General features: G+C 44.4%; 1 protein-coding gene across 4 annotated transcripts in view; it reads left to right on the forward strand.

Moving 5' to 3' along the window:
- Positions 1-25,536, forward strand: part of KIF16B (kinesin family member 16B) — a 354,538-nt gene that overhangs the window by 192,424 nt on the left and 136,578 nt on the right. For all 4 annotated transcript variants that reach the window (XM_066387102.1, XM_066387103.1, XM_066387104.1 and 1 more), the window contains exons 17-18: positions 15,471-15,553; positions 16,942-17,030. In XM_066387102.1, coding sequence (XP_066243199.1) covers positions 15,471-15,553; positions 16,942-17,030 — 172 coding nt within the window. The remainder of the gene's footprint in view (positions 1-15,470; positions 15,554-16,941; positions 17,031-25,536) is intronic.

Consider the following 25,536-nt stretch of genomic DNA (forward strand, 5'->3'; position numbering starts at 1 on the left):
TGTACAAGAGAAGCATGCAACAATAGACTTTTTAATACCCATGCTTTTAAGACTGAGAGATTCCCTCATAAGAAGAACATGTATAGTCCTTCAGAAATTAAGTTAGAATTTTCAGCTTAACCTTTCTTGATTTTTGAGCCTTATTAAAATCAGAACATTTTGTGGTAACAAAAATATAGTGTGGGACGAAAGTAGGCTCACAGTTATGAGTATGCAAAACACAAGTTTTATTCTTATATTATTATTTATTAATTATTGCATTATTTTTCATACAAACAACTATAAACCTACTTTTGCCATATCTTACATGTAATAAAAATAAAAAATGTGAATAGGACTGGCACATACCTACTTCTTTTGACCTTGAGACTATTAAGTGCCTGTTAAGGACTACTGGTGGCTAACTGGGCACCAATTTGTAAACAGAGTATAGTAGTCAGTGCTAAGGAGGAGCCTCCCATGCTCTGTGCTTCTGGAAAATACTGCACTGAGTTGCCAAGCCTCCTGCATTGTGCTTCTGCTATCTGAATTGACCTTTATAAAGGAGCTCCTATATAAATCAACCAATGGGTTAAAGACCTGCCCTGGCAAATCAGGACTACATAGCTACATACTCATTTGCATCTTCACCAACCAATCAGTGGCTTCATTTGGATCAGTCAAGATGGTGCTAATTGGCCTAATCAATCCATATAGATTTGGAATCCTTATTTGCATGAGAATGGACCCATCTGGGACCCAGGCAGGAGCCAGCTTCCCTGCCTCCAGGAAGCCCATGTCCAGTTTCATTGAATACTGTGTTTCTTTGGTTGGAGCTGCAACACCAGAGCTCAGCTGCCACCATGGCGCTGAGCTATCTATCTCACAGTACCTGAGCTGTGACACTGGAGCCATAACATTGGAGCCTTCTCATCTGGGCTGGAGCTGTTCCACAGCCCTACTGTTCCACGATTCTGCTCATAGCCGGGTCATCCCAGAGCCTCGTTATATCACAACTGAACTGTTTTCACTGAGTGAAGTCTCCTCCCTCCCCCATTGCACCCCAGATTGGGAATTCTTGTTGGTGTTGAGTTGGTGACAGTGACCTTTGGCTGACACTTTAGGTGTTAACCTCTGGAGAAGAAGAGGGAATTTTTGATTGGGCAGGGCTACAAAACAATTTTCAACGGTCTCTGTAAGGTTTTATTTTTTAAAGAAAAAAAAAGACCAAAGCAAAAATAAAGTTTACGGGCTTCATTAAAATGTGATAATAATTGGGATTAAACAAAGCACTGTGTTTTTATTCTAAAACTATCTTGGTTTTTACACATGAAGCAGTTGAAATAAAGGTATCAAGGACAGAGAGTACAGATGGGAGGTCACTCAGTTCACAGTGATCTAATCCTTTTAATTCCACATTTGACTGCATTCCTGACACCCTGCTCTACCAGCAGCTTCCTTTCTTTTTACTACCAGTTTATTGCTGATATTTGGTATTTAAATGTCTCTTTTCATTAGTAAATTACAATTCATTTGGAAATGTGTTAGGCTGCCCCATTACAAAGCACATGGGGTAATTACCACTTCTTTATCTTAATCACACTTGAGAAAGCCAACTAATAGGAGATTTATCCATATTTAGCAAGTTGTCACCATTGGGGGGACATTTTTACCTGTATCAGTTCACTTCACACCCTCTTTCTTTTAAATTGCCTAAACAGCACTTCCCCTGCTTTAAATTACAGGAATGTTTTTATCTGGCAAGGGCGGCACTAAAATGAAAAACATTTGCTAGTTCTGTGAGAATTAAATGTTACGGTCACATATGAAGCTTTTCTACCCCGTTTTTGAGTTCCTCCACAAACAGTACCTGGGGTATGTAGTATTCATCTAACCATGCTCTTTGCTTGACATGTTTTCTAGCACTTAGTTTTCCTCTTCCTTCTTCCATAGACGGTTCCATGGTATGATTTCACAGAACGATTTTGTATGGCCAGTAGTAGCAACCATCGTGGCCATTCACTTGCAGGTTCCCATTAGATTCGGACAGATGGTAAAGAAACAGTGGAGCCAAAAACTGGTGGGCCATTCCTTTATTCTACTCTCGTACTGGCCAGCAAGCAAACACACAGGGTTCCAAAACCCTGACACATTCTCCAGTTTTTCCTAGAGTCAAAGACCCCCACCAGTCTTAGTCACCTCTGTTCCCCATCTGCACACCTTCTCCCTTCTCCTCTCTGCACAAACTGGCATCTCCTTCGGCACCCGGCCATCTTGGCTTCTCTTTGCCATCCTCACTCTGAAAAAATGGCTTCCTTCCTTCTTCCTCCTTCTCTCCTTTTAAAACTTCTTTGGTGACAAAAACCTCTCCTCCAGCAACATTAGCATAACAATGGCCCCTACCAAGCAGGAAGGTAATTAGCAATTTCACAGACCAGTGCCATTTTTAACAATAAAAGTGAGCAAAATCAAAAATCACATTTTACAAACTCATTTGCCCAGCAGATTTCATTGTACAATTCCATAGAAAGAGGAGGCAGTTGCTAGAGAGAAACTGTGTATTTGACCATGGTGTCTACTCCATAGGCCTTGAGTTGTGATTTGGTAGAGTCTCAGACCTTAGATTCTTTTTCCTTTTTCTTTTTGTTCATGTACTTAATGTGAAATGGTATAAAAATGAACTGATTTATAATTAAGGAAGTAATTCAGCATTTGCCCTACAATTGCCAGAAAGTATTTTCTTATTCTGATTTTTTTTCTCTTTAGTATAATACATTATTTTAAAGCTGATAGTTTTTAAGTGTAATTAACTTTCCCCTTCATGCCAGTGGACTCCTTTGTCCCCTTGCTGGTTCCTCAGAGCCACTGAGGACTCATCTGTCAGAAGAGCTGCGGAAACTACATCTGGGGAGTTTACACTTAGGTGCATTTGAATGTGTTACACCTGAGTGCCAAAACATATTTCCATCCACTCCAGCACTCGGAGAAAGGGAACAGGTGACTGGGGAGGGAAGCTGACGAGCCTTTGATACATTTTTCATTTGTTGAAGTTCTAGTGTTAGTTGGTCAGAAGCAAATTAAAAAAGAAATTTAGTGGAACTACAAAGGGAAATAGATCCTCCAGGAGTTTAGTGAACGAATCTAGAGAACAACAGAGGCCTTTTACATACTGCAGAAATCTAGCAGATATCAGTGTCTAATTCCCCATTTGACTCACCTGTACCTGCCTGTAAGCACTCATTAGATTGCTTCTTAAATTTGTGACCTGCCAACCTGGCTTGCAAATGGATGGTACAGCTGATAGTGTTTAATGTCAAAGCCCTAACTGTTCTTAAAGACTATTCCCAAAGCCAGTGCTTCTTTTTTTTTTTTTTTCTGAAGCTGGAAACGGGGAGAGACAGTCAGACAGACTCCCGCATACGCCTGACCTGGATCCACCCAGCACGCCCACCAGGGGCGAAGCTCTGCCCACGAGGGGGCGATGCTCTGCCCCTCCGGGGCGTCGCTCTGTTGCGACCAGAGCCACTCTAGCGCCTGGGGCAGAGGCTAAGGAGCCATCCCCAGCGCCCGGGCCATCTTTGCTCTAATGGAGCCTTGGCTGCGGGAGGGTAAGAGAGAGACAGAGAGGAAGGAGGGGGGGGGGACGGAGAAGCAAATGGGCGCTTCTCCTATGTGCCCTGGCCGGGAATCGAACCCGGGTCCCCTGCACGCCAGGCCGACGCTCTACCGCTGAGCCAACAGGCCAGGGCCGCCAGTGCTTCTTAAAGTGTCTCCTCGATCAGCAATATCAGCGTTACCTGGAAACTTTTTGAAATGCCCATCTTAGACCTACTGAATTAGAAAATATATGCATGGGGGCCAGAAACCTTTTTTTATTTTTTTTTAAACAAAGTGTGATTCTGATGCACACTCAACTGTGAGAGTAGCTGCCCAAAGTTAATCATGCTGAAATCAGTCTTGGTACCTCAGACTTTGGGGCATGAGACAATCATTTGTCAATTTATTTAACCCCTTTTTTCTCTTATTTGGTTCATCACATCTGTGTTTTGTGATCTCTGTTCCTTTTTTAAAAAAATTTTAAGAGAGATAGAAAGGGAGAAAGATGAGAAGTATCAACTTATAGTTGTGGCACCTTAGTTACTCACCGTGTGCTTTCTCAATGTGCCTTGACCAAGGGGCTCTAGCTGAGCTAGTAACCTGTTGGGCAGATAAAATATTGATATATTATGCTCACTTTGTTAAAGATGGCGCTGCCCACGTGGAAGCCGTTGCCCAGGTGATGTTAATGTGTGTTGGGGGCGGGCTGTGGGCAGGCAGGATCCTTGTAGCCTGGGGCTTGGTTTTAGGACTAAGCCTTTCCCATCCTTTTTGATGTGGGATGATGTAATCCCATCATGTCTCTGATAAGTGACTTTGTATTAGAGACTTCCCTGTTTTGTATATTGGATTAAAGGTTTGATTTCTACACTATAAAATGGGGGCAGAACGGGAGCTTGTTCTCTTGGTTCCTGAGATTATCATTAGAGGAGAGAGCAGAAAGAGCAGAGAAAGGCCATGTGGAGGAGGCCAGAAGAAGCAGCCAAGATGGCGGAGTATTGAGTGAGAGGCCAGTTTGTGCAGTTTGTGCAGGGAGAAGGAAGAAGATGGGGAACAGAGGTGAATAAGTCTGGTGAGCTAGAAACCTTTGATTCTAGGAAACTCGGGTAAGTCAGTAGCTTTGTGAACACTGAATGTGAGTGGGTTTTGGAGCCCAGTGTGTGTTTTTACTTGCCCGCTGGGTGCAAGCTAGGATTAAAGATGATGGCCCACCAGTTTTTGGCTCCATTGTTTCTTTACCAACTGTCCGAATCCAATGTGAACCTGCATGGGCTGGGCTGCTGTGATAGTGGCCATGGCTTCTGGCTTTACATAACCCCTTGCTCAAGCCAATGACCATGGGGTCATGTCTATGATCCTGCTGGTCTCAAGCTGGTGAGCCCATGCTTAAGTCAGTGACCTCAGGGTTTTGAACCTGGGTCCTCAGCATCCCAGGCCGATGCTCTATCCTTTGCGCTGCCACCTGGTCAGGCTGTTTCTTTTTAAATTTTATTTTTTGCTTCACATCCCTTAGGGTGGCTTTGCACCATGTCTTAGTGCTGCGACCTGTGCAACAAGTCTATTTCAGGGTCTTGAGTGGGAAATGGTGCAAAATTTAATGAAAAATAGAGACTTAAAGATGTATACAGGATAAGTTTGGCAGAATGCCTCAGCTCCTTGCCAAAAGTTGCTACTGTTCTGGCTGAGCCCCCAAAACATGGCCGCTCCCAGAAAGACATCCTTCTTAATTTTCTGGGTAAGGTGGGCCATTAACAATTCAGTGACATTTCCAAGGCAACCCAAGAAAACCACCAGGTGCAGAAAACCCCCCACCATCTTAACTTTAAACAAAGGAGTAAGTAGCATCCAGTCCTTCCGGGGAACATGGGCGGGCAGAACAGGCAGAGAAGCACAGCCCTTTTTGTTAACTTTAATTAGGCAGGTGAGGTGGGGGATTGGGCCCAACACTGCTGTCCCCTAGATATCCAAACTGCAACATACCTGTTTACTTTTCAGTCCCCAACATCTTGGCATGGATTTCTTGGTGTTTACCTTGTTGGGGTTTACCAAGCTTCTTGAATCTGTAGGTTTATATCTTTCTACAGATTTGGGAAGTTTTCAACCATTGTTTGTTTAAATTTTTCTTCTGCACTATTTTCTTTTCTTTTTTTTTTAGGGCTCCAATAACATGACTGTTAAATATTAGTGTTGTCTCACAGATCTCTGAGGCTTTGTTTGCTTATTTTTATGGCTTGGTAAACTTTTTTCTATTCACTGTTCAAGTTACATAGTTTTAATTAATCTGTCTCCAAGTTCACTGACCCTCTTTCTCTGTCATCTCTGTTCTGATAATTGAGCTCATCCGATGGGTTATTTTCATTAATATATTTTTTAGTTGTAATATTGGATTCTTCTTTATATCTTTGTTGAAATTTTTTTTACATTTCGAGAGCGTTCTCCTGTGTTTGAACTATTTGAACATTTTTATAGTAGCAGATTTAAAGTCTTTATCAAATAACTCCATTTCTGATCTCAGAATTAACATCTGTTGACTTTTTTTTTTTTTTCCTTTGGCAAATAACTTGAATGTTTCCCAGTTCTTCACCTGCTGAGTAATACTAGATTGCATCCCGGATGCTTTTGATATTATGTTATGAGATTCCAGGTCTTATTTGAATTCTATGGGAAATGTTGCGTTTTTTGTTTTCTGTTGTTTTGTTTTAGCAGGCAGTTGACCTGATTGGATTCAGACCATAAGTTAGAATCAGCCTCTGTGGGTTGAGATTCCAGTTCCAAAGTCAATTCAGTTTTCAAGGGCTTTGCGGGCTGTCCCTGTCTGTCCCATTCGTGTACTACCCAGTGGCCAGTCTGGGACCTGAGCAGTGGTCTGTATGTTAGGTCAGTTCTCGGTCTTTATGTGTCCTTGAGTGTCAGATTCAGGCTTGCACAGTTGGGTATGGCCTGGGAATGCATAAAGAATTCTGTGATGACGCGCTCCTGAACATCTCTCTCTATACCCTCCACAAGACTTCCTTTTTCTGTCATCTTGCTAGAAACATGGAGCTTTATACTATTTGTCATGTACTTCCTGCACTTGTGCCCATGTCCAGAGCCAAGCACTGAGAGGACAGAGAGAGGAAAAAGGTACAGAGGTCTGTCCCACCCTCTTGGGGACCACAGTTCCTGTGATTGGAGAGAGACTCCCACTCCCCTATTGGCTGAGGCACCTGTGAGTCCCCTGCTGCTGCCACCGTTGCTGCCAGAGGACCCTTTCTTTCCTCTACAAACCTGAATTTGAAGGCTTCTCCTGAAATTCTCTCTTCTCTGGTGTCAAATTTTGGGCTTCCTCCTAAGACCAAGCCAGGGAACACTGGACGGAAAAAATGGTAAACTCACCACTGGTTTACTGGTGCTTCAGATGCTGGTCTTCTTCAACCTGCCTGCCACTGTTCCCTTTCCAGGTCCCGCACATACCTGCCGCCTGCATAGTCAGTGACAGTGGGAGGGACAGGGTCTAGTACAGTGGTCAGCAAACTCATTAGTCAACGGAGCCAAATATCAACAGTACAACGATTAAAATTTCTTTTGAGAGCCAATTTTTTTTAAATAAATTTTTATTAATGTTAATGGGGTAACATTAATAGATCAGGGTACATATATTCAAAGAAAACATGTCTAGGTTATCTTGTCATTCAATTATGTTGCATACCCATCACCCAGAGTCAGATTGTCCTCCGTCACCCTCTATCTAGTTTTCTTTGTGTCCCTCCCCCTCCCCCTCCCCCTAACCCTCTCCCTCCTTCCCTCCCGCGTCCTCCCTCCCCCCACCCCTGGTAACCACCACACTCTTGTCCATGTCTCTTAGTCTCATTTTTATGTTCCACCAATGTATGGAATCATGTAGTTCTTGTTTTTTTCTGATTTACTTATTTCACTCTGTATAATGTTATCAAGATCCCACCATTTTGTTGTAAATGATCCGAAGTCATCATTTCTTATGGCCGAGTAGTATTCCATAGTGTATATGTGCCACATCTTCTTTATTCAGTCTTCTATTGAAGAGCTTTTTGGTTGTTTCCATGTCTAGAGAGCCAAATTTTTTAAACTTAAACTATATAAGTAGGTACATTCCTTATCGAGGTAGCGCCCACACATGGTATTTCGTGGAAGAGCCATACTCAAGGGGCCAAAGAGCCGTGTGTGGCTCATGAGCCGCAGTTTGCCAACCACTGGTCTAGTATACTCAATCCATCTTATGTAGAACCCAAACTCCTGCCACAGGATAGCTTTAGAGTATTAAAAAAAGATAAGTTTGCCTAAAGCCAAATTCTTCAGTGAATGAATGTATTTGTCATAATGGTACATGTTAAAAAGGTGACTTAGATATGCTTCAACCAAAGTGTGCAGTGGAGAAATGTCTATAGGCTGGAAAACAGCTAAGGTAGGGAGCAAAAGTAGTTTGGAGACCAAGGCCTCTGGGCCCTGGCAGGTTTGGGGGGCTTGTGAACCTCGGACTGGCAGTGGGGATTTTGTGTGCAAGGTGCTCACCCTTCAGTAGATGGGTAATGTGATAGCAGAAATGAAGGACAGTGCAGGGTCTGCCGAGCCCAAGTGGAGGCTTGGAGATGAGCAGGAACAAAAAGGGCTGGATGAAGGTTGGACGCAGGGAGAAGGGACGCATTTTGGAAGAACTACTTGAGAAGAAACAATGGGATACTGACATTGTGGAGAGTGTGAGGCTAGAACTAAAGAGTTGAGATTGTTACTAACAGAGTAAGTAATATTGTTGATAGCAAAGAAAATGAATTGAAGAAAGTTACTAATATCTGGAGCAGCCAGTGTAATCCCTGCCATTCGGTCCCTTTGAATTTATTTTATTGTATACTGTCTGGTGTCTCCTCTAATTACTTCATATCCTTTCTACATTTTCCTTCAGAAGCCTGAGACCTGTATCCATACTCCTTTTCTATCTCCCAAGGCTTTAAGAAGAGAAAAATCTGCTCCCAGTCATCCTGCGCCTTCTCATACACACGCATCTAAAAGTGTCTTTGGGCATGGGGCTGAAGCATCTTGAGATTTTATAGAGCTCTAAGTTTGGCCTGTGCACCCAATTGGACAGATAGCTCTTGATGGATTATTTGGCTGGAAACCCCAGTAGCAAAGATTGAAAATCTATTTTCTTTCTTCTTCAGAGTCCAATAATATAAGTTTGCAATTTTTGCTTTACCAAGTGTAAATGGGATTTAAGTGATTTATCTAAAGCAGGAAATTGTAAATCCGTATTTGAATTACAAACGTAGCACAGGAAAGGATGGCCTGGGTGGCTATTTGGGAAGATGTCATGTGCATTTCTGTCATTCACAAATACTGGCTGATGATCTGAAGGCTGGTATTGCTTCTGACTCTGCTACACTTGATGCCCAGGGCCTGTCATCATCTGAGCCACCCTTTAACCCAGCCTTGTGTCCTGTATGAATTCATTAGTAGTCATGTGACATTTTCTTACCCAACACAAACACCATGACAAATCTTAATCTTCCTCATATCACTGCCCAAAACCAGTGATAGAGAAAAATTATGTAACTTCTGTAAAATTTAGAAAGAAAAAGTACTGTGATCTGGGCATCATATACAATAAAGTAAATGACACAAGACTTCAGGGCCCTGAACATATTATTTATTTAATGTGTTCTTAAGTACTAGAATATATTAGTGGAAATCAGACTTTATCAGGTCCCCAACATGGTGCCGCTATCATAACTTATTTTTATATAAATATTTTTAAGACATTTTAAGTCATAAGGAAAATTGTCACACACAAGCAAGTTAGTTTTTTGTTTTGTTTTCAGTCAGGATGTGAACTAAGAACTTCACCCTTGGCTCTGGCCGGTTGGCTCAGTGGTAGGGCGTCAGCCAACATGTGGATGTCCCAGGTTTAATTTTCGGTCACAGCACAGAGAAGCACCCATCTGCTTCTACACCCCTTCACCCTCTTGCTTCTCTCTCCCTCTGTCTCTGTCTCTGTCTCTGTCTCTGTCTCTCTCTCTCTCTCTCTCTCTGTCTTCCCTTCCTGCAGCCATGGCTCAATTGGAACAAGTTGGCTCTGGGCACTGAGGATGGCTCTATGGCCTCCACCTTAGGCACTAAGAAGAGCTTGGTTGCTGAGCAACAGAGCAACGCCCCAGATGGGCAGAGCATCACCCCCTATTGGGCTCGCTGGGTGGATCCTGTTCAGGGCTCATGCAAGAATCTGTCTCTTCCTCCCTTCCTCTCACTGAAAAAAAATTTAAAAAAAAGAACTTCACCCTCCCTACCTTACTTACCCCAACCTCATATTCAGCGCCATTCCAAAGATTTGTCTGTTCCCATGTGGAGCTTTTTTTTTTTCTTTGACTACTGTATCTAAAATTAAAATGTGTCTTTCACTTCACATAGTTTAGTAGTATGTCATTATCTTGTCTGTGTGCATGGCGGGGGGATTACATGGAGTGTGGGGTTCTAAAGAAATTAAATTCAGAATGTGGAGCCATGCTTAATTTTGAAGGGCTCCTGTTTTTTGGCCTCTAAACTCACATTACATCAGACCATGCACTTTTGAGAATACTGTTGTCTTTTGTTTATATTCATTGTAACCCAATGAAATATTCAGACATCATCTCCTCAGGAATATTCACATTTCATTTATTTGTGTGGTAGCAGAATTAGGAATTGATTTATTTGTGTAGTAGCAGAATTGGGAAATATCACATAAAATTTGACAAAAGTAATTAATACTGATACTGATGAGTATTATTGCTATACTCCTTAAAAATCACTAGAAATGTTTACATGTTTAATCTTTTTGGTTTATCTGAAATATTAAAACAGAAAATCTCCTGTGAAACCAGCCTTCAGTGCTTTTATTCACAGAGATCTAAATGAAGCTTTTTTGTTGTTGTTAACGAGTGTCTTTGTCTTCCCTTTCACAATGTCATTTCCCTTTTAAGACCATCTGGAGTGTGTCTATCTTCAGGTATTTAACAGGCCCTGAAGTAATCTCAAAGAAGCCATCATATATTTCAGGAAGGTTGAAACATACTCTGAAAGTTACAAATTAAGAGCATCACAAAAAGTCCATCTGCTGTGATTAATTACATTAACCTCAGATCAAGAATTATTTCATAGTTAAAGAGATTTAAGGTCTGAAAGGAACCTTATATCCAGTTTGGTGACTAAGTGAGGAAGCTAGATTCAGAGACATTAAGAAGTGAGTCGTCCTTGGCCGCCCCGACTTCAGGGCAAGACGCATGCTCTGGGTGTCGTCCAGAAACCTTACACCATCACTTACTCTCATTCGTTCATTTATTTTCTTTCAGGCCTCATATTTCTTTTTAATATCATTTCATGAGGCTTTCCTTTTTAACAAAAAACAAAACAAAACAATAAACTATCCCATGGGATCCATAAACCCCATCCAGATCCTACCAACTCCGCCTTTCTCTTTATACACAGACTTCTGAGGGAGTTGTCTGTCTGGACTCGGATCCTTAGCTCTGGCTCCTTAACCCCTTCAGTCTGGCTTCTGAGCGCTATCAGAATGTTCTCACTGAGGGCACCCTTGACCCCCATGCCAGCATGCCCGATGGCCTTTTTCAGTCTTTTTATCTTGACTGATCTCTCTGAAGCATTCTGCATCCTTGACCACTTCTTCCCTTGGCTTCTAAGGTTTTCTTTCTTTTTTTTCTGTCCAATGGCCCTTTCTCAGTTTCCTTTGCGGGTTCATCCTTCTCTGGTTGGACATTAAAAGCTAGCATTCCTCAAGGTGCCCAGTCTGTACCACCTCACTGTTCTCTCCTCAGGAGACTTCCCCACACCTGTGGTTTCATTTTTTAAAAATCACTTCCAAATCTATTGAGAGTGATATGAACACACTTGCACATGCACACACATACACACACATATACCTCTATACAAAGCTATTAGGTAGATAAGTGTATGTATGTGTGTGCTATATGTACACATATATAAGTAGGTAGTAAGGAGGTAGGAGGTTGCTAGATAGCTAGCTAGCTATTCTAGGTTTTTCTTCTGGAGCTTCTGACCCATATTTCTACCTGTCAAAGGCATCTTACATTCATTATGTGCAAAACCAAAGTCATGATTTCTCCTCTAATGCAATCTTAATTTTTTTCTAGTGTTCTCAGTCTGTGAACAACTTATAACCCAACTAATTATTACAGTCCACCCCGTGGGCCCATCCTCCTCCCCCCCTGGGCTGTATCTAGTTCGTCATGGAGTCCTGTTGCCCTTATTTCCTAAACATCTTCCTGGTTTGGTTATTTCCTTTCTTCCCCTCCTCCCCAGTTCTGAGCCACCATTGTCTTTACTTGGACCATTGCAGTAGCCTCCCACCTTATTCATCCATGTCTACTTGTCCCTCTCTGTTTCATTCTTCAAACAGTGGAAAGAAGGGTCTTTCTGGAGCTGACACCTAATCACGTAGTGCCGCTGCACAGCGCCTGTGCGTGTCATCCTTCACTCTAACCTGAGGGGTTCTGTCACCTGCTCCTTTTCTCAGGCCTCATCTTGCGTAATGCTCTCCTTTGTTTCCTCTCTGTAGACATACACCTGTCTTCCAATGACTCCTCCTCCTCCTCCTCCTCATTATCATCGCCATCATTGTCTTTACCTGCCAAAGAGCCTTTACGTATGCTGTTCCCTCTATCTCCCACCCACCCCCACCAGTCTCCAGAGCTTGTCCTGAGCAGCCCCTCCCTGAGGCACCCTTTCCCACCTCTTCTGCAGTCCACCCTTGTTACGTGCTCTGTAAACGCCGGGCGGGGCAGCTCTCCTCCAGGGCCAGCTCTGCATTTCTTTGTGGGACTAGTGAGTTGTTTACTTCTCTCTCCTACATGTTGGTAAGCTCCACAAGGACAAGGCGTATGTCTGACTGGTTCAACTCCGCATCCCCAGTGCTTATCGCAGGGACTAGCACATGGAGGTGTTCGTTAAGTATATGTTTGTTGAATGGATGAATGAGCAACAGCAGCAGGTAAAAATGAAGCCTATTTTTTAAGTCAGTAGTTGTTGAGTAAAGGAATGTGACAGAGGCAATAGGAGGAAACCAGCCTCAGCAGAGCCTTTTACATGTCAGGTAGTTTACATGCATTATTCAGATAGAAACAAGGAATGGTCATGGGTACTGTGTTTTAATAACTCCTTATAGGAATTTTTACTTATATTTTATGCAAATACATGGGTGGTGAGATTATTTTCTATGATTAATATGATATGAACTATGTCTCTGAAATACAATTCTATTTTTCCCATTAACATTTTAGCAATTTTCAATTTGCATGACTGGGCATTTGATTAAAAGAGGAAAAAAAGAATTGGATTAGAGATAATTAACACCTCAAATGCAATTACCTTATTAATTGCTAATGTTACTTTAAGAGTATTAAATATACATACAGTCAAAGCAAGGCTGCTTAACTTTTGCCTTTCTGTGTAGCACAGAATTCTGAGTCATAGTTATAAAAGGCACGGGAAACACCTTTCTTAATTATGATAATAGTTCCTTTCCATAATTGGAAAATGTATGAGTACAGTTTTATACGAGGGGGATAAGCAGTATGTAGAGTGGGTAATATCCACCGCTGCCCTTCTGAATGTCCTAAAAGCGTGTTTCCTTTCCATATTGACTCCGTGTCTGCTAGATATTGGCCGCCACCAGAACCGGCCCTTCACTTGTTCTTCAGTCACCATCTCAGGCTGTTAGGTGTTGACCACATTGAATCTGAGCTTCTTTGGGCATCTGAGGTAGTACATTGACTGGGCAGGGAGAGAGACTGGTGTGGAGCCACAGGACAGCTGACTGGGGTTGTGATGGGACCTGCAGGGTCCAGGTGAGAGGCTGATGACTGTCAACCGGAGGGACCGTGCTCTGTCTAAAGGCAGTGGCTGTCAGCCCCCTGGGGATTTTTGCGAAGTGACATCATGGATCAACAGATGCCATATCTTCCCATTTTTTGAAGGGAATATGGAGAGAAACAGACTTTTATGTGAAAACTGTGGATTTTTAACTGTTAGCAACTAATAATTTTGTATTTTAAATGTTGCCCAGAACACACAAAATGCATGTGTGAGCTGAATTTTTGTGCTGGCCACTGTTTCTGACCTTTGCTGCAAATTCTTCCTTTGGCTCTCGGGTCCCCACAGTCATTTCTGTGTCATCTGTCCAGCACCGGACCTTGCTGCTATTTCAGATGTCGTGCATTTGGGGTGGTCTTACCCCCTCCGCTCTCCAGCTGTGGCAGGCCCGTTCTCCTGTCTAAGTCTTAGCCCTTCTCTGTGGTCACCGCACATTGGAACACCTCTTTTGTCCTCTAGCTGTCCTCTGAGACCAGATTATCAGTTCCTTGGTGCAAAAGCCTTTCCCCACCTCCTGCAGCCTGCGTTCATCTCTGGATGCTCGACACCTCATCACATGAAGTCCTTCATGGTTGACTTCTAGTCTGTGTGGCTTACCTTCACAAAGAAGTTGCATTCTTGTTCAGGAAAAAGATTGAACAGGCGGTCCATTCTGAGGGATGGTAGACTCCCAGGTATTGATGGGACCGAATGAGACAGTGAGTCTATTCTGGAAGATCACTTCCCTTCATGCCCCCAGTGATGAGTGGGCTCTGCCCTCCCTAGCACCTGTGCGGGCTGTGGACCGCTCTGACCTTCAAAAGCGATTGCTTGTTTATTTGTTTATTCAAGCCAAACTTTGATGCCCAGCCCCAAAGATTTTGTTACCCTTGGGCATTTACATTGAATTCTCTTAGCCCTTGTGCAGTCCTTTTCTGAATAAGCAGGACTTAGTCAATCTAAAGCAGGGGTCTCAAACTCGCGGCCCGCGGGTTTGGTGAGGTCAGGGGTCTCAAACCCGCGGGCCGTGAGTTTGAGACCCCTGATCTAAAGGGATTTTTCTTGTGTGTCTAATTTGACCATCTTGATTTTTTTAAACAGAGACAGAGAGAGAGAGTCAGAGAGAGAGCCAGATAGGGACAGACAGACAGGAACGGGTAGATGAGAAGCATCAATTCTTTGTTGCAGCTCCTGAGTTGTTCATTAATTGCTTTCTTATATGTGCTTTGACGGGGGGTGGGGCTTCCAACAGAGCGAGTGATTCCTTGCTCAGGCCAGTGACCTTGGGCTTCAAGCCAGCGACCATGGGGTCATGTCTATACTCCCATGCTGAAGCCAGTGACCCCACGCTCAACCTGGTGAGGCTGAGCTCAAGTTGGCAACCTTGGGGTTTTGACCTGAGTCCTCTGCATCCCAGTCCGACACTCTATCCACTGCACCACCACCACAGTGGATGGTTAGGCGACCGTCTCAATTTTAACAGGGTTTTAACAAGAAGCAGTGTTTTTACATGGAAATAGACACTACATGTGCACAGTTTCTCCTCTGTCAAATCCTGAAGGAGAGTTCAGTAATAATTACCTGTACTTTGTTAATTTTACCATGTTTTCTTTTGAAAGCACTTTCCTTTGAGATTTCTACTTTTACTGGCATTAATAAGTATTTCCTAAATTTTTGACCATATGTTTTGCTTGGTATTACATCCCTTCACAGAACTGATTTTCTTTTTTCTGCTCAGCAATCAAAAGTATAATTATCTGTATATTAAGTTTTAAAGGTAATATATGTTAAAGTTTGGATCCACTACTTCTGCTCTGGGTAAGGTGAGCATTGTGATAGTTGGCTATGAAAATAAAAGCATCTGCACATTTAAGACTTATGAAAGCAGCCTTTTGACTAAATCGTTCCCTTATGATTATTTATATACTCTGGAAATTGCGTTTCAATTATAAAATTCCATGTTATGATGTTATCAACTGACCAGGTTGCTTACTGTAAAATCATCAGTTTTTACCTGCTCCTAGGTGCTGTGATCCTCTTGGGAAGAACGAATATGTTTCGCTTTAACCATCCAAAGGAGGCTGCCAAGCTCAGGGAGAAGAGGAAGGTGAGCTGCCCGAAATCTCCAGGTGCAGCTCTGATCTGCAGGGGGTGGGGGTGGGGGCTGCGGCGGGTGGTGGGTGGATCTCCACGCTGGCTCCGGAAGTTGGATTTCCTGGAGTACAGAACCACAGACATTTGGTAGCTCCCTGGATTGAGTCTAGGGAGTGGTTCCCCAGCAGATTACTGGCCGATGAAGCAGGAGGGGAAGCAAGTCAGGTTCATAGCAGGAGTCACTCCCCCCCTCCACCTCCACCAAGGAGTTGGATATCCTTGTGCATATGGTGCAGAGTGACTTCCACTGATGTGCACCTGCGTTAGGAGCTAACCCAGTATCAGAATCACTTTCATCCAAAAGTTTGCTTATTTTTTATTTGTTTTTTTTTTTTTTTTTGGATTTTTCTTGGGGTGTGAAGCAGAGAGTGAGTTGAGGGCACTTGAGAGAGACTTCATCTGGGTTGGATAGGTGTACCCGGAGGGCACTGTAAGTGCTGGATGGGGGAGGTGGGCGGAGGACCAGAGAGACGCAGAAAGAAATGAGAGGGAGACATCTGTTTAGGGAAACTGTGCTGTCCTTGGCTGAGGAAGGTGATGGAGACCGCAGCTGACGTTCTGCGGGCGAGGTTCTGTGCACACCTCCCTGTGTATTCTGCTTCATCTGTACAGAAGGTGTTCCCACCCCCACGTCACAGCTGATCGAGAGGGGAAACCGAGACAGACTTGTTCCTGAGCCAGCGAGTGGGGAGTCACCCCGACCTGCCGGCCTCCAGTGTGTGCCCCTCCCCTGGGTTGCACAGCCCCACATCTCGGCTTGCTTTTGCAAGGCCTGCAGATGGGAAGTCAGGAAGCTGCAAACCCCAGCCTTCCCCCGGCGGCTGGTCCCGGCCATGCAGCCTCTTATCTGTTCCAGCCCAGGGTCTCCCTGGAGAGTCCTTTTGATACATGGTTGCAGAAAATGTGCTTGCCAGTAGCTCTCCCTGGAAGCAAAACAGATCAGGCTCTTATGTTTTGTCTCCCTTCCCTTGCCCTCGTCCATCTGTGTCACTCAGTAGGTGTACATGTTGCTGCCAATAACGGCCAGTGCTCCTGCTGGGATGGGGCCAGCCAAGGTGTCCTGACTCCTTCCCTCGCTGTCATGCAGCAGAGTCGGGGTGGCTGTCAGGGTGTGCCATTCCTGGGCAGTTTCACCAGTTCGAGCATGCTGGGGCCCTGCCATCTTTAGCCAAGGGCTTAGGATTGAGGCCGCCCCTGATGCACCGGCTTCAGAAAGATGAGTGGGTATGCATGCTAGTGAGGACTGTGTGCACCTCATTGCTCTCACAAGTTGAAACGTTGAGTCCAGAGCACTGGCCTCTGTCTGCCAAGGTAACCGCTCTGCCCTGTGTCTGCTCTTAGAGTGGCCTTCTGTCCTCCTTCAGCTTGTCCATGACCGACCTCTCGAAGTCCTGTGAAAACCTGTCTGCAGTCATGCTGTACAACCCGGGGTGAGTGAGCAGCTTCTCTTCCCTGTGTCATCACTGTTGTGTGTCTGTTGTGTCAACACCATTAAAGTCACTAGATAAAAATAACAATCGCGCCTCCTTATCAAATCAGCTGCAGTCATTTTCCAGCCCCTGCTATGTATGTACATAATTTTGTACATAATCACAAAATAAATGAGATTACATAATCTGATTTTTTTTTCCGCTAAGGAGAGTAATAAGTGTTACTAAGGGCTGTTACAAGTGCATTGTCGTTTTCTTAACTGTCTGATACTTTAGAGCTAGCACGTTGAGTAGTCAGCACACACGCACTCTGTGGTGGAGGCACCTTCCTCCCATTTTATAAATTTGTAGTTATAACGGAGATGGCTTTGATTCTTAGGTTACAGCGTAGTCCAGGAAATTGTGTCCATAACTTCGAAGCGCTGAGGGGCCTCTGAGGACACAACCATAGTGTTTTAAATGAACTTCATGGCTGGGTGTCCATGGTTGAGCCACTTACTCAGGGCTTCATGGTTTTATCTGTGAGATGGTGGTGATGGTGAAAATGTCTTAGAACAGGGAACTGAAAGAAAGGGCTCTCAGGTCCTTCCCAGGTTGGTGAGGTTCCAGAAGTCTATCTTCCTGTGAGGGAAATAGAATATAAAACAAGGTAAACGTAAAAGCTAAACAAGTGAGCTACAACTGACATCTTCTAGAACTGTCATTTAGTGGTTACTGTATGCCAGGCACCTCACTTCCTTCCCTCGTTCCCCATGACTCTGTCGCTGTTTCACAGAATTTATGTAGGTTTGCTCGCTCGCCTGCAGCTCTGTAGGGGGCGCTCTGGTCTGAGTCCTGTCTCTCTGATCCTGAGCCTGCTCTGGCCATGGTGCTGTATCTGGCCATGGTGCTGATTCATACCTGGGCCTCCTCCGTTGCCAGGACCCGTAGCTCAGCACTTCTCCCAGACACTGGGCCCAGTGGCATTCTCTTCTTCAGCTCCTCAGTGCTCCGGCTCATGGAAAGCAGATGTGCCTAAAGGGACTCTTTATTAGCTCTGGCCAGGTAGCTCAGTTGGTTAGAGTGTCATCCTGATACATCAAGGTTGCAGCTTCCATCCCTGGTCAGGACACATACAAGAATCAACCAATGAATCCATAATGAAGTGGAACAACAAAAGGAATCTCTTTATTGTCATAGTTGACACCTGGGAGGGCCATGGGATCACCTTCCTGGATTTCTTATTTTAGAAGCGAGCTGAAGCCCAGACCTGACACCTTGCTTAAAAAAAAAAAAAAAAAAAAGAAAAGAAAAAAGAAAATGCCAGTTAGTGCAACACCTGGACTTCCCTTCTTCTAGAACTTTTGGAGGTAAAAGCAAGTAGGCAGTTGAGGAGAGCTGTGCTTCTCAGATAAATCTGTGGTGCAATGAGCCATGTGATAAACCCCTCAGAGCAATGGCTTACCATTACCTCGGAAGGTGTGTATTGTTGTAGGTCTTTAATTTTTACAGCAGCGATTTCCAACTGGTGTGCTGTGAGAATTTTAAACCAAGCAGTACCTGACTATTTAGGCAGGGGCACTGACCTCTTTTCTCTTAGATTCAAATAAAAAATGACAACAGCCAAACACAACAATAGTTGTCCAGTGTGGATAAATCAAAATTATATCTAATTTTTTTGTCAGATCAGCAAAAATTATATTTTTGGTCTGCTGAAAATTTTAGAAATTAGTTTATGTGTGCCATGGGGTGAAAAGGGTTGAACATTGCTGCTTCACAGTATAGCGAGTGCCTTTTATTGTGACTGAGTTGATTCCTTTATACACTCAATTTGTTTAACTTTAACAAAATATACAGGTCTTCTGGGTTAATTTCAGTTTATGGAATATGACCCATCTCTTCAATATTTTTGAGCTAATTCAGTTGTTTTGGGATATGAAGAGTTCTTATCGGAGTCCTCTCCCAATCTAGGACCCTGTCCCAATCCTGGAATCCAGGTGTCTGCTTCATTGTCTTTGAAGATGGTACTTTTACTTTAAAACAGTTTGTAAATGTTATATGACTGCTTGGTGCCTTTGAAAACCAAAAAAAATGATCTGCAGGCAGCTTATCCTCCAAGACACAGGGTCACCAACTGTGAGCTCTCCTTTCTCTCGTGTTGAAAGATAGGAACTCATCCTCCTTTTTCCTTCCAAACATAGGAGAACATGTAGTCCCCTGAAAAGTGATGTCGTTTTTTTGTTGTTTGCTTGTTTTTAAGTTAAAGTAGTTTTTCTCGGTGTTGATTAAATGTAGGTCAGGTGGGCTCAGTGGATAGAGCATCGGCCTGGACGCAGATGTCTCAGGTTCAGTCCCCGGTCAGGGCACACATGAGAAGCGACCACCTGTTTCTCTCTCCCTCCCCCTCCCCCTTCTCTCTCTCTCTCTTCTCTCACAGCCAGTGGCTCCACTAGTCTGAGCAAGCTCGGTTGAGGATAGCTCGGTTGATTTGAGCGTCCACCCGAGACAGGGGTTGCCGGGTGGATTTTGGTTGGGGCATATGTGGAGTCTGTCTCTCTAGCGCCCCTCCTCTTACTTAGAATAAAGAAAAAGAAAAAAAAAACACGTAGGGCAGAGTGTAGTAGTTTTCACCCTCAAAACTTTTCAGTGTTTCCATGGTCTAAAAACTAGAACTGCAGCCTGCACCAGGCCCCTCGGGCTCTCCCCCGCGGGGCTGTCCACAGCACCTCCCTCCACACCTGCCCTGTGCCCTTGCTCAGGCTTACCCGACTTCCGTGCCTTTGGGGCTCTCCTGTGCTAGTTCCAGAGCCTAGAACACACTTTCAGATGCACCCACTTGTTCTATAAGGCTTAGTCCAGACCGTCTCTGCTCTGAAAGCTATCCCGGCTTTTCTCCCACAATGAAAAACGTGTCCCGTCCTTGCAGCACACTGCGCCATCCCTGTCACCTTTCTTCTTCTGTGTGGTGGACACTCATCTATCAGCAAGTCCTTTCTGAGTGCCTCTGTGAGGCGGGTGGGTTCAGGCAGAGTTGGGAACACCACCAGCAAGGTCAGTTTACACCTGGGAAGGAGGAGAGAAGCCATCCAAGGGAATTTACAAATAAGCGCAGAAAGTGAAAATAGAATGAAATTAGCGTAAAATGTCTTGGGGCAGTATTTGAGCAGTGATCCAAGAGGCCTCTGAGGGCTGGATATTTAATCTAAGACTAGAGTGGAGAGAAGGTGACACTTGTGCAGCAGAAAGGGGGAGAGAGGAGAGTATTTCAGGCAGAGGACGAAGCAAGCACAATGGCTTCAGAATGAGAAGCAGAAGGGGCCCAAGTGTGGGAGTATTGTAAGCACCAGGAAGAGTGGGGGGGGGGGAGTTTGTTCAGCGCACTTGGGGCCTGTGGCCACTGGAAGGAGCGGCCTCTTTTCTGAGAGTGCTGGGAATCATTAGAGGGCCCAAAAAGGAGAGTAAATTGAAGATATGCACACTGCTAATGGGATGTGTGTCATTTGGGGAAAGTAGCTTAGAAGCAAGACCATTTATTTACAAAGCGATTTCCTTAGTCCAAGATAAAGACAACAGTGGCATGGGTCTGGGTGGTAGCTGTAGACACAAAGTCCATGTACCATGGAGTCGGGTGATTGCCAGGTTTGGGGTTGAAACACCTGAAAAGACAGTGTGTCCATTTCTGTGACGTGGGAGACAAGGAGGACCAGCTTGGCCTGGCGTTGGGGTAAGAGTTTGGCCTATGTGAGTGTTTTTCCTATTCAACTGAAAAATTTTCAAGATGAAAGGTTTGTCTTACTAATTTCTGTATTTTAAAGTATCATTTATAAGACATGCTTCATATATGTTTAGCAGACTGATTAAGATGAAATTTTAATGGGATACATGGGTCTTTATTGAAAAGGTTTTTTACTAATTTCTTTGAGGCTTGATGTTCCAAATAGAAAATGGCATATTGTGTAAAGCAGAGGTCCCCAAACTTTTTACACGGGGGGCCAGTTCACTGTCCCTCAGACCGTTGGAGGGCTGGACTATTAAAAAAACTATGAACAAATCCCTACGCACACTGCATATATCTTTTTTTTTTTTAATTTTTATTTATTTATTTATTCATTTTAGGGGGGGAGAGAGAGAGAAAGAGAGAGAAGGGGGAGGAGCAGGAAGCATCAACTCCCATATGTGCCTTGACCAGGCAAGCCAGGGTTTTGAACCGGCAACCTCAGTGTTTCCAGGTTGACGCTTTATCCACTGCGCCACCACAGGTCAGGCCCATATATCTTATTTTAAAGTAAAAAAACAAAATGGGAACAAATACAATATTTAAAATAAAGAACAAGTAAATTTAAATCAACAAACTGACCAGTATTTCAATGGGAACTATGCTCCTCTCACTGACCACCAATGAAAGAGGTGCCCCTTCCGGAAGTGCGGCAGGAGCCGGATAAATGGCCTCAGGGGGCTGAGGAGTTAGGTTGAGGCAGTGAGAGAACTCGAGCAAGAAGCAGCCTGTCTTAGACTGCAGTACAGTGGACTGAGGAGGTGGTTCCAGAGCCATTTGCTAATACCATTATGCCTCCTGGTCACCTGGCTTCAGTTAGCAGACACATTTGTCTCTGCCATCCCTCCAATACTCATTTGTAAAAATTCAGGTTAAAATGACATAATACTTCATGTCCCTGGCTTCATGCCCCCCCCACCCCCGGCTTGCCACCTGCTGCAGAGAATGATTGCCCAGGAATTAGAACATAACTGGAGAAAACCTTCTCCTCTGATGTATAAGAAGCAGGCACCATGTGAAGTGGACCGCTCCAGCAACCTGGCCAAGCGGAGCAGGATTAAAGCCATAGCCATGCTCTTTGTACTGTTTTTGATGTCACAGATGTAAAGGGCCTCAGCCTAAAGTAAGCACCATGCAACAAATTGGAAGAACATTGAGAGAAATATTGGCCCTGGCTAAATACTTGTTATTTAAATCTGGATAATAAGCTGCTTAGGCATAAGAGCATGTTAGTGTCACAAGCTAGGGAACTCAGACTGAGCTGCTTTATCAGTTCAGCACATATTTAGAGTCTGCTTTGTGGGCGAATCTGCAAGTGTCAAGTGCAGTGTTGTCTGTGTCTAGGAAAACTGACGTGTGGCTCTGAACCTATTTAGAGTGACAGCAAGGCCACCTGTGACTCAGGACAAAGAGTGCTACCTCTGTTCCCCGGGAGGTGCAGTGGGAAGAAAGGTGGCATTTGGAATGCTAAGGAAAGGATTCTCTTCCTGTAGCTGTGCCTTTCAGTGTGCTGAGTAACAGCAAACCAGAGTCTTCCAGAGGAATCTCTCTTGATACCGAGATCACCTCTAGCAATCATCATGGCAACTGTCATAGGCCTGATTCACAGAAACCACTGTGCTCCAACCTTATGGGAACCAGGCATTTTTTCCTACCTTAACGTCCTCCCATTTTTACCCTGTTCCACTCCTTCTCCGTGCCGCAGCCACACCCAGCCAGTGGTGACAGCCAGATGGGTGTGGAGGCAGCATCCACAGCGGGGTACAAGGGTTTTAAGGAGCCTTCCTCTTGGAGGCTTCTGGTCTGGTGCTTTCTTCTCTGCAGTGGAGAGCATGAAGATATTAGATGTCTGTAACAATGCCTTAGCTGGGAAGACAAAGCACAGAGGATATTAACCAAGATTAGGTCCTGGATACCGAGCCCTGAGTAACCCCAACTTACTTTCCTCAGCTCTGCTTGCAGATTCTCTTTGAGATTCCCAGATGCACTGGATTCTGGGCCCTGAGGTCTTTGCAAGGAATAGAGGCAGACTGGAGAGAAGGTAGCGTGTGAGAGACATCCTTTATGACAAACTAGATGCGTGCCGGAAGGAGGGCCATGCTGAGGGCTGGGAAGAAATCAGGAAGCTGTAGGTGGAGGCCTGGCTCTGAGCACCCTGAAAGCCAAGCGTGGTACTTACAGTTTGCTTTTGATAAACCGACACAGCTGTTCTTTGGAGAGATACGCTTTGGAGTTTGGGAAAACTGGATTAGAAGTAAGAGAGAGAGAGATTTCAGGTCAGGTTCTGGAGGCACCTTGATAGTACATATATGTGTCACGTTTTTATAAATTTTGGTTAGCATGTTCAGAATTTATGATTATGATTTAAATATATGTCCCTAAACACAACAGAGAATTTTTTATATGTACTCATAAGCATTTGATAACTAACTTCTTTACTTTTTTTGAAGAACTGTGGACTAAAAATGTAATACCTTAACCATTTTTAGTAGATAGTTTACTAGTGATAAATGCCTTCACATTGTTCTACAACTAATTTCCAGAGGTCTTTCCACCTTAGAAAACTGAAACTCTGTACCCATCGAACAGCAGCTCCCACTCCTTCCTTCCCCTGAGCCTGGCCATCACCATCTCTGCTCTCTATTCTACTTTAGGTGCCCCTTGGTTGTAATCATACAGTATTTGTCTTTCTGTGACTGGCTTGTTTCACTTAGCATAATGTCTTCAAAGTTCATCTGTGTTGTAGCCTGTATCAAAACTTCCTCTTTCTTCTTCTAAGTTTGAGTAATATTCAATTGTGTGTAGAAGGCACATATAGCACACCTTGTTCATCTGTTCATCTGCCAATGGCACATGGGTTGCTTCCACCATTTGGCTGTTGTGAATAATGCTGTTTTGAACATGGGTGTGCAAATATGGTTTCAGTCCTGGTTTCAGGTTTTGGGGTATGGACTCAGAAGTGTAATTGTTGGATCATTTGGTAATTCTGTTTTTAATTTGTTGAGAAGCTACCTTACAGTTTTCCCTAGCAGCTGCACCATTTGACATTCCCACCAACAGTGAACATAGGTTCCAATTTTCCACATCCTAGTCAACACTCTTATGCTATTTTTTTAATGATAGCAGCCATCCTAATGAGTGTGAAGTAATATCTCCTTGTGGTTTTTCCTTACTCTTTCTTTTTTCTTCCATTTGTTCAAGAATGTCCAATCTAGAAAATAGTGTTTGGAAATATAGAAAGAAAAAAAGAAAAATCTCAAAATTTAGTTCCCTCAGTACTTATAGTAAACAAGTGATGAGCCTAAATCCAACAGGGACCAATTTCCTAATGACCTCCCTCAGGCCCTGCCAAGTTCACGTCAACCAGCTCATTTACATGTATCACAGAATCCATTGATGATGGCAATCCAAGAACTGTCTCTAGCCAAGGAGGGATGTGATCATCTTTGTACAAGAACACTGAAGAAGCAACAAGAAGGACACTGGAGGCCAGGCCTTGAACTGCAGCAGCAGTCGAAGGCACCTGGAAGATGGCTGGGCTATAGAGGGTCAGGGCAGGCAGTCATGGGGCCTGGGGGGTTAATTGGAAGCGGAAGCAGAGCTGCTGACTTCCATGTTCTGGCTTACCTGATTGGTTGGTTGTAGGCTACCCAGCTGAAATATGAATACAGGGGGAGGAAGAGCAGGTTGACAACAGGAAGAGAGGATGATGAGATGAGCACAGACTTGGGAAATTGGGCTGCAGGCGAACTTGCTCCTATAAGTTGATGTGTCTAAGTCATCTGTCGGCCACCACACATCCATGGAAAAAGCTGGCATCTGTGTGGCCTGTCAAAGCGTAGGATAAAATATATAGATGCTCACGGGTTCCTGCACGTCCTCCTCATCCATTCACTGTTGTATGAGGGCCGTCATGTGTCCAGCTCTGTGCCGGGGCTCCAGTAAGGGAGACAGGCAGGGGCCGAGTCACCTCCGAGCAGGATTAGCTCCCAGGGAGGACAGTTGTCAGGCCAGTCAGTTACCCGGCACCAGCAGCACTGTCTCAGCACGTGCCACTCTTGGGTGACCCTGGGTATCTTTGAAGTAGGGGAAGCTGTTTAGTTCAGCTCAGACGCCATGTCCCCAGGACTCTGCATCTCATAGTAGTGAGTTTCCTGACAGAGCCTTCCCACCCCGTGAGTCCTAGGTCCTGTGGTCAGCAGGTGGCCGGGCCCTTGTGAAAGTGCGGAGCTTGGTGTCCCTGACCCCCTATTTGCCTTGTGGCCTCTCTGGGACCAGCTTTAACAAACAGGAGCTAAGAGCTGCTGGAGCACCTGCTGCTCAAGCTTGTCTCTGGGCTTTTCCCCATGGCTACCTCAAACTAGCTTTCAGCCTTCCTAGTTTTTGCATAATGCAAAGAGTTTGCATAAAACATTTTAGCAGCTCCTTCCTTTTTTTTTTTTTTTTTTTTCTAAACCCTGATGAACACCCATTTTTCTCTCTGAAGATACTGGGACTCTTCTTGAATTCCAACACCTCCTTTTCTTTCTTGCCCCAGGGTCCTGACCACCAGCCTGCCTTCCTGTCCTTGGATAGAAAATCGGTGCCCACTCTATCCCTTGGGAATTGCTTCTCCTCACTGGCTCTCTGGAGGGCCCTCTCTTCCCCGCTCTCTCCCTCCCGTCATCTCCACCCCCACCTAAAGCAAAACGTAGGGCCCTTTCACCTGAGAACTGCTGTCTGTTATTGTGGAAGGACATACAAGAGATTTCT

Source organism: Saccopteryx leptura, chromosome 5 (assembly GCF_036850995.1).
Source record: "Saccopteryx leptura isolate mSacLep1 chromosome 5, mSacLep1_pri_phased_curated, whole genome shotgun sequence".
Taxonomy (NCBI): Eukaryota; Metazoa; Chordata; class Mammalia; order Chiroptera; family Emballonuridae; genus Saccopteryx; species Saccopteryx leptura.